General features: G+C 38.6%; 1 protein-coding gene across 1 annotated transcript in view; it reads left to right on the forward strand.

Annotated features, from left to right (window-relative positions):
* LOC148422079 (neural-cadherin-like) overlaps positions 1-13862 on the forward strand; it is a 119243-nt gene that overhangs the window by 85656 nt on the left and 19725 nt on the right. The window contains exons 21-26 of the mRNA XM_088416960.1: positions 223-452; positions 2115-2392; positions 4590-4804; positions 9057-9184; positions 9711-9838; positions 11162-11285. Coding sequence (XP_088273086.1) covers positions 223-452; positions 2115-2392; positions 4590-4804; positions 9057-9184; positions 9711-9838; positions 11162-11285 — 1103 coding nt within the window. The remainder of the gene's footprint in view (positions 1-222; positions 453-2114; positions 2393-4589; positions 4805-9056; positions 9185-9710; positions 9839-11161; positions 11286-13862) is intronic.

Genomic DNA, 13862 nt, shown 5'->3' on the forward strand with positions numbered 1-13862 from the left:
AAGGGATCAAAGCATTACACTCTATTTGTCGGCATATAAACTATAAACTTTGTTATATGCTTTGGCATATAAACGTGTTTAGGTGGATCAATAGTCGGAGATGTTGGACTTCCTCTTGTGCTAATGGAAAGGGAAACTGTAGGCTTTGATCTACTCGGTAGTTGTCATTGACGAGTCATTCATTTATATCCCATGAACCTTTCCTATCTTTGTCTGTTAAAGGCATAACCCCGAGAGATTTCATCGACTCTCCTGTCGAGAGGAAGAGTCGGATGGAGACACTCTGGGACTTCCTGTCTGAGAGCCTGTCTGTCAGACCCAGCAGCATTAACATTTTCAGCATTGCCGACAGGGGGGAAAAAAAGCTGGACGTCCATTTCTATGTGCTGTCTGATACAGGCTACATGCATTCAGAGAAGCTGCACGGGGTACTCGCTGCACATAAGAAGAAGGTATTTATTTTGATTTGTATGGTAGATGAAAAAGGCGCTTGAGTATTACACAGTGCACTCAGGGGTTTGAGAGGAAGAAATGAAATGGCATTTTAAATTGCTGTGTTTTACTCTTATTTCACACAAGACTTTTTTTATTGCCTCTTTTTCAATCCATTTCTTGTCAGTCTTTTTGGTTGTGACATTCTTTTTAATTCAGTGTGTGAACCCATTGTTTTTTCGCAAAGCATTATTGAATATTTAAATGGTATATTTTACGTAGATTGCAACAGTTGTTGTCAACAATTTCCCATTAATGTGTAGTAATCCTTTGAGGAGTGGGTATACTCCAAATTGCTCTCTTTCATTTTTAAAGCATTACAGAAGAAAAGGACAGTTTTCGAACTAGTATAATGTATGACTGTCACGGGGAAGCATGGCTGGGAGTTACGCCGGCGTGATTGTGGGGAGTGGATACAGGTGCAGGGAGGCTCCAAGACAGGGAGTGTGTGTAGTAATCCATGTTTAATGATCAAGACGGCAGGCAAAAACAGAATGCAGGAAAAAAACGGGACAGCAACTAAACTCCAAAAATGCAGACAGGCGGGTGACACTGCAACAAAAACTAACCGACGGGTAGGCACAGGGATACACGGACAAGAGGCGATCACCGCTTGACAAAAGACTAGTGAAATGAGACTACAGATCTATGATTAGACAACTGGTAGGGACAAAGACCAGGATTTAAATAAATACACGCTAATCGACAAACGCACATCAGCTAGGAGGAAGCAATTGGCTAACTCTCACAGCATCGAGCTGGCATAGCCTGCATTTAGCTGACTCGTACAGTTAAACTATTGGCGACAAAATCTTATCTCTAAATGTGCAAATGTGCAATGTCATAAAGGCAATAGTTTAAAACTATGTTTTCATCTGGAAACCACCTTACACCTTACCTTAGAGCTTTTTTTATCAGCTCACGGCCACAGGTCACGGCGTCACCAACCAGGGAAAAGGGGCAGTCTGGCAGTTAGATATTACTGCATATAGGGGCAAGGTTAGAAGTGGATATACGCAATGCTCACTGAAAATAAAGTATAAAAGGCATATACCCTCTACTACAACACTGTGTTTACCCCCAGTGAAATTATTATACTCTAACCCTTAAAACCCTGTCTCTGTCTGATTTCATAAACTTTGATACTTCATTTTGTAGTATTATCTCGAGGTGCTTTTTATTCAGCAACTGTTGAAAATAGCATGTTTTATTTCTGGTTTCTCTCATTGTAACATCATTTAGCAATAAGTTGCTACATGTTCCAATTAATTTTCTCTTAATTTGAAAAAAAAAAAAGCTGTTCCATAGCTGTTCTGTCATTAAAAAAAAAAAGGAAAATAATTGTAGATTCTTGCATAAACCCTGCTAAAGTCCTTGAACTGCCTTCACTAATCCCCCGTTGTACTCATGGCCACATCTGAAAACCACTGGATTGTAGAATCGTTTTATTGTCATGTGAATTTGCTGAAAATATCATACTATCCTTTCATATGGGTATTACAGCAGGATTTCACATCAGTATCCACTTCGGAGATGCTTAACAGTTAATGTTCACTGACAAATTATTTCATTGTTCAATAATGTCTCCTTGCCTTTCCTTTTCTTCCCCATTCTCTCTGCAGTTGCAGTCACTGCTGTATGTTAATGTAAGCCAGGTGCAGGTGGACGAGTGTGTGCATGCTGACTGTAAGGCATCAGGTGGATGCACCACAAAGCTGACCATCAGCGAATCGCCAACACTGGTAGACTCCGACACGTTATCATTAGTCTCAGTAAAGGTGATGACCTCAGCAGTCTGCGGTTGCACCGCTCGAGAAATGACACACCAAAGCTGCTCCTCCTACTCCAGTAACCCCTGCCTGAATGGCGGAACCTGCATTGATACCCAGAATGGATACAGGTGAGATCAAAACAAGGGCAGCTGCCTATCTCTTGTAGCTTACATAAATTTATAGACACCGAAACACTTATATGAAACTAGAATGACTAATTTGACAAATCATGACAAAAATCTCTTTCACCTTTACCCTCGAGTGACATCACAAAATTGCTCTGCTGTGTCATCGGTATAATATCAAGTAGCAGGAGTTTCAAAAGACATGTAGCCGTAAAGTATATAGGCCAGTATTTTTCATGTGGCTTGATCGTGTAGCTACCTCTTTTTATTACTGCTGCGACGTTCACTTGTCCCGAGTAAAGAATAAATATAGCTTTTGCATCATGGTCATTAACATAAGCCATAAAACTTCACAGGATGACTGTAATTATCGAGTAGCCTTTAAATGTGCAGTCTCTGTGGGACTCAAAGTACTCAGCATGCAGTACATTCCATGCTAACACTAATGCTCAGATTAAATAAATATAGGGCAGGGGGATTAATCCAACTTGGGGCCCCCTCTATGCTCACAACTTCTGAAAATCTCATTTAATTCCATTTGCATGAACATACGTGTTTGTCAGAGCCATATACTTCAAAGCAAGGATGTACAGAACCCATTTGTTCCTTATCGTTTTTTTTTCTCTCAAGTCGGCTGTGTTGTAGCTCCTCTGCTGCATTTAGCCCTTGTTGTGTGAAAAGAATATCACACTATATGCGCTGAAAATACTCTGCTATGAATGTGGTAAAGCCCAAATAATTGATTTTTCCTACTGTTGTCTTTGGACATAACAGGTAGAAGCTCCAGACAGCGGTTGATTAGATAATGTCCGTCAGACGTTGAAAAATATCACTTCACTTGAGTTACTCAGATATTGCGCTCATGAGTCTGAGCAGTGAAAAAGTAAGTGGTTCTGCTCAATGTGAACATATGTATGCAGAACGCTTCACTCTGCATAAGCCATCTATATAGGTGAGATCAGTATTCCCGACATGCGTCACCCCTCTGCAGAATAAACAGCAATGTGGCCCCAACAGCCTCAATACACACAGCTTTCCTCAGGCATTGCATAGAAATAGATGAGTGTGACATTATCAGCAAAGCCACATTGTCTCACATCCTGCCAGAGCACAAGACAAGAAGAGATCAACCAGTCAATCTCCTCCATCACAGTGACTGAATAAGGTGTGTGCTGTTGAGGCAGAGAGGTTTTATGAGTTTATCCATCTTAACCAACCAGGTTATTTAACAATCGACCTTGACTTCCAGAGAGTACATTCCTAAAACTATTAAAGTCTAAGTTGAGATTTGAGAGACTTGATTTTAGGATTTTTTGAGGTTGTGCATTTCAAACCTGGGCCTTCACTGACGTCGTAGTATTTATTTCTACTTAATAAACCTAATAATAACATCAATATGACACCAGGGCTTGAGAAGCTGTACATTAACATTCGATCACCCTTAATGTAGGCTAATCGAGCAACACTTAATTTACAGAGCATTTAAAATCAACATTTTTTCTAAGTATTTCTGACATTTAATTCTGTTACCGTTGATCTAATAACAGATAAACTTGATAAACATACAAATAAAATGTTTGCACTCTTCACTGTGGATCCGCACAGTGCCACATTATTTGAAAATAAATAACCATATTTCTTTCTTTCCTCAAGAAGACTTCAATGGCTTTGTTGAGCAATTTTTATGTGCATTTAAGGCTCATCAACATATTTTTCTATGGATAAGGATCCTAATGCTGATAACCGCAACTGTCCTCTGATGTTTCTGCCATAGGTTTTAAGATGTGTCACTGTAGAGAATAATTGTTCAAAGACATGAGTCAGGACCATGATGAAGGGCCATATTTGCCCTTATGAGAATTACAGAAAAAAACAACTTTAAAAAAAGAAAAAACCTCAAGTCACAGAACATGTACGTGACGCGTATGTTGCTTTCTGCATAGAGCCATCTAGCATCCCCCGAGGTCACAGTCCTGTGAAACGATTGGCCAGACTAACAGCTCGACTGTGTTCTATTCAGTCCTGGTTAAAGTGGTATTTTCTTTTGGATTTATCAAATTTTTCATCTCTAGATTTATGGTTCCTGTATGGCGTTTTTATGCATCGAGCTTGTATAAAGATTTTGATACAGATCGTTTCCTTTGGTGCTACTCAATGGTACGAGTAATTTTCCGTTTTGTCGTTCTCTATGGTGCTACAGGTGCCGTTGCCCCCCTCAGCATGACGGGCCAGACTGCCAGCAGACAAGACGTAGTTTCCTTGGTAACGGCTACGCCTGGTTTCCTTCAATAAAGCCATGCTTTGATAGCCATCTTTCCCTGGAGTTTATGACAGAAGAAGATGATGGACTGCTGCTATATGCTGGCCCATTGGCCATCCTTCTACCTGGAGATGTTGAAGACTTCATAGCCATAGGTAACGACGGGTCTGGGTAAACACGTGTGTCCCGCAGGGCCTCTGAAGCATAAGTGCTTGAACTGTTAGAATTCCTTTGGTGTTTTTAATTACTGCACTGTAGTCAACACAGTTCTTATATGGGGTTTTTATTTCTTTGTGTTTTTCAGTCTTCTGTTAATAATGGACACTGAGCAGCCACAACCTTGACCTTGCAATCTAATGAAATCCAATACAAGATATTTACTAAAAGCCTGTACCTTTACAACAATCTAGTTAAATTTGGATTGATAAAATTAGAAAAGAAAAAATCTAGATATCTACGGTTCAAACTGATCAACCTAAGTTTTTATTTGTTTGCTTTTTTTATTCAAGTAGCATCCCTGAAAACCTCAGTTATTATTGTTGTTCTAAGTATCATATTTGATACATGAGTTTTTGAGCCCTCCACTTAAGTACTGTGACATTTTTTTTGCCTGAAAAACCCAATGTGGACAATTAGATTCATGCAATGCACAGAATAACCAGCAGATGACAGTAATTCTATGGCGTTATATTTGTGCCACAATTACGCGCGCGGAAAAAATTTTGAGCGTTGAAAATAAAACTGAGCGAGCGAAAACAGATTTTGAGCGCAGAAAAAAAGTTCTTGAAAAGAAGTTTCTCGCTCAAAATTCCTTTTTACTCGCTCGCAATAGCATTCTCGCGCTCAACATCTCGCTCTCGTTCGCGATACTCCTCCCTCCCTCGCTCAACATCGCGTTTGCTCAACATTGAGCTCTCGCTCGCTCGAGTCGTCCTCTGCGCTCGCTCAGGTCTGCTCACGCGTTACGTTTGTGCCACAAAACCAGCCAATCAAAGCTTGTAAAAGCACTTTGATTGACAGCTTGGTATCCAATGAGATTGCTTGTTGTGTTCACCCGGAACGAGCAAACGAGAGTGCATCACATCGACGTGGGCAGGAAGGGTGGGCTTATATTATTAAAGTACAAAAACTAACAAGGCATTTCTGTCAAATGATACAATACAGTAATAATAATAATATTATAAGTAATTCTCCAGCCCAAGTCCGTGTTGACGCACTCTCGTTTGCCCTTTTCAGGTGAACACAGTGCAAACGAGAGTGCATCAACGGATAGCGTACAAGCAATTTAATTCTGAAGCGAGCAAAAAGGAATTTTGAGCGAGCAATTTCTTTTTCTGTGTTCAAACTCCATCGGCGCACGCTCAAACTCTTATCATTACGCGCTCAATAGTTTTTTTCTTGCTCTCAAAATCTGTTTTCGCTCGCTCAGTTTGATTTTCTCCGCTCAAATTTTTTTTCGCGCGCTCGTAATTGTGGCACAAATATAACGCCATATATTTCGAGCAATCGAGGGCTCCCAGTTGGTCTTTGAAGTTGGCCATGAACAAGGAAACAGACGCAGGAGATTTTTGCAGAAAGTTTTTGCCAATTATGAAAAGGTTATGGTAAGAATAACGTTATTTTTTGTGTGAACTATCAATAGGAACAGTCACTGGGTGTATGCAATGTGAAATTATTAAATATTTTATAAATTATATTTTAGTAAAACCGTGTTGAAAATGACGTGTCAAATTTGATACAATGGGTAAATAAGGTCATGTAAAGAAAGCACACAACTTTGGTACTGTGTGTGCATGTATGTTCTTAGAAGGCAAAAAAATACAGTGTAAGATGCTTTGAAGATGATTTTGGATGAAAATTAAAGTGACATGGAGCAGCAAGGGGAACATGATGAGGAGGAGGAGGAGGAAGATGAAGAATGCAAGGATTGGGGAAAACTCGAATAGTAGTGACGATGAGGAAAATGAAACCCCAAATAGTGATGGTAATGATGAAGGTTCTAGAGTCACAGAATTGGAAACAACAAAACCAAAGAACACAAAAAATAAGCAGCCAGCAAGGGGCAAAGTGAAACGGAAGGAGTATCAGATGACAGCATTTACAACATCGTCATATATACTTTGTAATATAGCATCATTGAATGATGTAATGACAACATAGCTGAACCTGCTCTCTACTTTTGATGGTGTTGAATCACTGGGCAATGATGGGTAATGTTCCTAGACCATCCATCGTTGACACATACAACAGATTCATGAGAGGCATTGACCTTCTCGATATGCTATCTGCACTATAAAAGTTCAACTTCAGGTCCCAAAGATGGTACCTCTACATCTGGTGGCAAACCATTGCGATTGCATTAATCAATGCATGTATCCGGGACTGAAAAGACCTGGAGAAAATGCAGCTCAGGCAGAAACACCTGGTTTCAGGCTTCATTTGGCAACTGCCCTCACAAATGCAGGAAAGGTAAAAAAGTGTGACACACAAATGTCATCTCCAAAAACAACGCTGACCACTCCATGGAAGAGGAAAGCCAAATTTTCAATGTGTCCCTGTGATGTGAGAAAGGATAGTAGTCTTGATCATTTCCCAACCTGAGAAACCTGAGAGATGCAGGAAATGTTTGGGCCACTTTGTCCATTTTTACTGTCAGAAATGCTAAATGCATCTTTGAACACAGATATAAGCTGTTTTTAAGCCTACCACCATGCAAAATAAAAAAGGTTGTCAACCGCAAAATGAATAAAAGAATAAATAAAATGTTAAATCTGCCACACTTCCACTCTACAGTATTTCCATTGATGGATTTCTTATTGTTGCATTGTTTTATATTTAGGCAGTATAGGCAATGCTGTTTAGGCATTTTTTATGTTTGAAAGCACCAATTTGTAGCATTTGTTTGTGTTACATTATGCTTTTGTTTGTTAAGAAGAAAACATAATATTTGCGAACTATGACCCAATGTAAAACATATATTTGGACATAGATATTTCAAAAAAACTTTGTTTGTCTAAGAAGGAAAATACAGTTTCAAAGAATCAGAATTTTCTGTCAGTTATTTCATGGTGTGGTCTTTATTAAAAAGCAATGTGTTTGTGAGCTCCCTAAACTTCACCATGTGTACAATACGGATAGCCCTCCTTTGCATTATGTAGTCATTGCAAGTTGCCTTTTTCACAGTTCCGAACGAGAATCCACATACAGTGGTATATGGGGAAATACAAAGTATGTCATGCGCCAAGAATGTGGTTCGTTTTGCTAAAACAGCAATGTTCTATGCCAGTTTTGATGTGATATATTTTGCAGTTTCCATCAGTTTCTTGGGTCTAGGCTACAATTTCTCTTGTCACTGACTTTGTCAACCATCTACTGAGCTTGGTGCACTGTTACAGTTTTCAAAAGACATGATTGTAGTCGTATTTAATTCGACTGAAAATGTTGATATTACTTGATATACCTCTGCCGAAGCTTCTGCAAGTTCTCCCCAGAAGACGGAACATTTGTGTCTCATCTGCCCAGAAGACGGAACATTTGTGTCTCATCTGCAAAACAAAACAAAAATCAATGTTTACAGTTCATTGTATCATTAATGTGTCAAATGAGCAATTTTGAATCTAATACTGACCACTGTGGCACTTCAACAGTTTTATCAAGACACATTAATGTATAGGCCTCTAATGCAAGATATTGTCTGTTTCTTAAGTAGCTGTTTAGCGCATGTAGCACAGTCCCTCTACCCTATCTTGCACTAAACTGTTTTTCTAGTTTTCAGTCGAGAGACTGACAGCTTAATTATTAGTTGCATGTCCATTGTTTTCCTCATTTACTGTCCATTTTTGGAACATGCAAATTTGCGTTATTGTAATTTCCTTTAGTTAAATTGTTTGGAAATGTGTTCTCAATGTTTTCAGGTTATTAGTCTCACCAGTTGTCTCCTTAATAGATTTCAAGTTTAAAACAGTCTGATGTCCATACAAAATAATGGATTACAAATGTAGCTTTTGGACCTCCATGAATAGAAAGACAAATCAAATATACCCCAAGAAGTGGTGGCAGTTCCATTTGTCATCAAATTAATGACATCAGTGATTTACCATATCTTGTATTTGGATGAACCGAGTCTCAGGAGGATTTGCTGACTGTTTTAACTGATGTTACATTTTTCTTTTCATTGGTGTTTCACTGCGTTCCGTGCCATTTTCCAAATTACACACTTGTTTTTTTCTAAACATGATAGTGTTTCCCTCGTCCCGTGAGATTTTGCCTGCATGTATAAACAGGATATTTTTCATTTAGTCCTTGATATTGTCTTTTTGCTTGACCTTCCTTTCTTGCGGAATAACTCAACTGTATTTTTAATTGTTTTTATTCATGCAAATGATGTTGATTTACTGTCTTCCCCAGAGCTGATTGGTGGAGCTCCCAGTCTGAAAATAAACCATGGATCCGGTACCCTTGTTCTCCAGTTAATAAACAGTGCTGGCCTGGCTGACAGACGCTGGCATCGCCTTGACGTGAGAAGTAACAGTAAAGTAAGACAATTATATTTACGTTGAACATGAACACTCAGGTCCAAGGCATCTAAAATAACCTCAGAGTAGAGCAAAAAGTAATAATGTGTATCATTTTATGGTTACTTAAAAATGATTTGCAATGCTATTCGGGGCTCATAGAACTGAGAGGGAAATACAAATAATTATTAATTGCTTGGTGTCAACAGAGTCTGGCTTAGAAATTGAAATGCAAGAAACTATGAATATGATATAGGAGGGGAATGCTATATCATGGTTAAACCACCTTGGCTTTACTAGCCTAATAGTGTAATGTATCTACTTGTCTACTGCAAAAATATCCGTTCGATTACTGATGTCCTTACATGTAGCAGAAGAGAGCCACAGTCACACATAATGCCCAGAGAACAGCAAAACAGAGAGTACATTTATGCAGGAGCAGCTTTTAATAAGTATAAATTAAAGTGTGTGAAGTGTGTGTCTGGATATTTTTACTGTTGGGGGTTGTTTCTACCATGGGGTTCACTGTACATGTCCATGTTTAAAGGAAGTACGCTTTATTCTTGATCGATGCTCCACTGCAATTGTCATGGAGACAGAAGGTGTAGACTCTTGGGCAATGACAGAGGACCGTTCCTCCTGTGAAATTCGAGGACTAACACCCAACTGGGACAAGTAAGTTCCAACAAAACACCATAAAAGACAGCACACGAAAATTATTTACTATATATTGCTCTTCGTATACTATAGTACGTTGTATTCTCAAGGGAAGTATGGTTGAAACCTGTATAAGCAGACCTGTAACAGATTGAGTACATTCTTAGACACCTTCCAGGCATCCTCCTTTCAGTTTCAGTTTTTTTTCTTGGCCACACTGGAAGAAATGGTCCAAATAATACAGACACTGTATTATAGTAATGAATACATCACATATGAAAACATTCATCTCATACAGTATTTGCTTTATATACAATATATGGTGTCTATGATGCCTATATGTTTGTGTCTCGTTAGCAAAGAGAAACCCATCATTTCCTCGATTAAAACACAATTGTGGCAACTGGTAACAATCAATGTTCATGAAATCTGTCTATTTTCACTTGGGTCGTGTTTGTTTGGCATTCCAGCACATGTGGAAAAAAAATACATGTTCAAAATTTCACTACATAGACTTGTAACTTTAATTCAACCTCAACAATCATTCATCCATCCATCCATCCATTTTCTCTACCACTTTTACTCACCAGTGTGGAATTGCCCTGAAAATTAAAATAATCAACAAGGGAAGTTCTTTTTTTTGGCTGGTCCTTTAAGGGTCCCCACGCATGACAAGAAAAAATCCAGGATATAACGGTTTTGAACATACTGTAACTGGTGGATACTGCTGCATACATACAATATGCATAACTGAAAAGAAAGAAAGAAAGAAAGAAAGAAAGAAAGAAAGAAAGAAAGAAAGAAAGAAAGAAAGAAAGAAAGAAAGAAAGAAAGAAAACGTTCGCTTTTGACAACAACATTGTTTAACAACAATGCAACGGAGCACATAACATATAATTGTTAGAAAATTCTAAACAGAGGAACAGAACAATATTGATAACGGTTCTAACTTGGATTTACAGTATTTCTTTATACTGCGTAATCCTCCTTTATGCTCATTGCTGTTCGATTTTTAGGGTTTACCTCAAACATAATACTATGGGATGTAACTTACTACAACAAATGCATGGAACATGCAGTCTGTTTTCATTTCTTCTCCTGTATTTTAAAATATCACAGTATGCGGGAGCGCTGTCAGCTATTTTTCAAAATGAAACAGAATAGGAACAAAATGTGACCTTTGTTGTCAGAAAGCAGTAAAAGTGATGACAGGCTCAGCCAGTAAAGAATGAAACCATACATTTCAGTGTTGACAGCTCTTAGTGCTTTGCTGTTTGCAATGCCTTTTCAAATTACATTCTGTTCACATGTGTATTGATACTTTAATTTGTTTTGTCCTAGGTATCTGAATGCAAGTCATGTGTTGCAACTTGGAGGGGTCAACACAAACATATCATATGAATACCCACAGCTGCAACACAAACATTATACTGGATGTATAAGAAACCTACGTTTGGACAGCAAGGTAATGTAACAGTAGCAGTGCTTTTCTTTGAATCCACAAGTTGGTTTGGAGAAAATGATGGCTGTGCTGTGCCTGTGTTCTGAAATTCTTTGCTGATATAAATCATTGTTGAAGACGGAAATGAAACAAAACTGTATTACTGTGTATTATTCAACTTATTTTCAAGATTGTACTACAGAAGAGAATATTGATACCAATGCCTTTACTTAAAAAATCACTCTGATGGGTTGTCTATAACGACAGGTTGTCAATACAGCAAGATACTATAGATAGATTCTAAGATACTATAGATAGATTCTATACAGTAAGATTAGATAGATAGATAGATAGATAGATAGATAGATAGATAGATAGATAGATAGATAGATAGATAGATAGATAGATAGATAGATAGATAGATAGATAGATAGATAGATAGATAGATAGATAGATAGATAGATAGATAGATAGATAGATAGATAGATAGATAGATAGGCATGCTTGGCATGATGAGGCATGTGCATTACGATCCTATGATGAGCCCCAATGAACAGGTTTGCTGAAACATTTGATGAACACATCTGGTGTCGTTCAAGTTAGCTGCTCTGTCATTCAGTATTTGCTAGCCACCCTTCTGTTATCGTTAGACCGTCAGTCTCTCACCACCATTTGACTGTGCTTCCATTGTTGTCACCGACCATCGATAAAATAAACAAGTTAGCGTCATGTCAGTAAATGTCGCCGGTCAGTCATCTGTCGGCTGCCAGCCCACCAGTCCATCATCATCAGTTGAACATTATTACAGGGATCCTTAGTCAACAGTCGGTGAGATGAACGTTTAGCTTAATTTGTTAATACAGAGGGCCCCCTGTTTAGGAGATTAATACGTTCCGCGGTTGGGTCGTAACGCGAATTCGCCGTATGGCGGGCAATTCCAAACCTATGTAATTAGCTAATGTGTGTAAAACCCTAGGTAAAAACATCAACATTGTAAAGCCAGCTTCGTTTCCATATTAATCATCTCCTTACTTCTCTGTTTAACATCACGAGCAATCTTAGGACTCATGGATAACCAATTCAAGTTTGAAACATGCACTAAAATGCATCCAAAATCTGATATTGAAAGCACTCTCACACAAGATTAAGTCTATTGGTAGCCATCTTTGTGACACCGTGCACCGACCAATAGCAGACCACCGTGTTCGTGACCCCATCATGCTAATAGTAGACCAGTATCTTAGGGAGTCGAGGCGCCGACCAATAGCAGACCAGCATTGTAGTGACGCGTTGCTGCGGAGGCAGTTTGATGCCAACAGAAAATAAGAGCAATTACCTAAAAACGCCACAAGAGGGAGGCAAAACAACAAACACAACCAATCCCATAATTCATGACAGTTGTTGATGTTAATCGTAAAGCGGGATAAATGCCTTAAAGAGGGGAGGAAAAAAAAACTGTATTCCACATCATATCATGAAAAAAACGTAAGCCAGAAACGCCGTAACTCGGGGGTCCACTGTACTTCAGGTTAAATATATTGTTTCTCAAAAACTAGTCTAGAAATCAGAAAGCTACTTTCACTCCTTTTCAAATTGGTAAAATTTCCTATATTAGACTAAAGACTAAATATTTCCAGCGACTGACCAGTCTTTCAGTCTGTGTTGGTCTGTTGGTGCCGCTCTTACTTCTAAACATGTCATCATGTTCTGTCTGTGTTGAAGGCATGCTTTTGGATGTAACCAGGAAAATAAATAAATGCAAAAAAAAAAATGTTAAAAATTCCATATACCATCTTTCTGTGTAAATGTTTGATGTTACAACCTGCTGATTACAGTCCGGTGTGGCCTACACATGACAAAAATGAATTTTCTGTTCAATTTTTGTTGGTGCAATTTATAATCTGCTGCAGTTTATAGTCTGAAAAATATGGTACTAGGCTTACTGGGTTTAAGACGCATAACTCCTCATTAAACGCACGTAGTAATGACAATTTTTCTTCGAATCTTCTGTTATTTTCATGAGTGACATAATTTCACCCTTTGCACTATTTTTTGCCATATTTATGCCGCAACATTCTAAAGACTCCTCTGCTCTGGGTGGTGATGCATTGTTTGTATTCAGGCCAACAGTTGTTTCAGTGATCAAAAGACAAGGATAGAACACGAAAATGTTCATGAAATGTTTGTTCATGAAAGCAAATGCACTACATGCCGTTGTTGACAAGTGACTTTTTTTTTTGAAGCGCTTGACAATGACATTTTTCATTTCAGTATTTGCGTGTATTTTTTGTAATATTTATTATATTCATGTAGCATAATGAAAAATTGAAAAATGTATTGACGAGAGCTGAGCACAATGGCCTGTTGTTGAGGGATGCCCATGTTTTGACATGCGCTTCCACATATTTGGTGCCATCCAATGTAAAGCCACGTAAAAACACACGGACTGAGAAGGACCGACTGTACTGGCCTGAATGGACGGCTATGAACTCACTTCAGAATGGTGAATGGTGGAACATGACAAAACATAATTGTCGATTGGGGGGGGGTATACGTAGATGGCAGACGTTCCATAGTCACATGAAATTTCCACGACAGACA

Source organism: Hippichthys cyanospilos, chromosome 6 (assembly GCF_059441005.1).
Source record: "Hippichthys cyanospilos isolate Australia breed blue-spotted pipefish chromosome 6, RoL_Hcya_1.0, whole genome shotgun sequence".
Classification (NCBI taxonomy): Eukaryota; Metazoa; Chordata; class Actinopteri; order Syngnathiformes; family Syngnathidae; genus Hippichthys; species Hippichthys cyanospilos.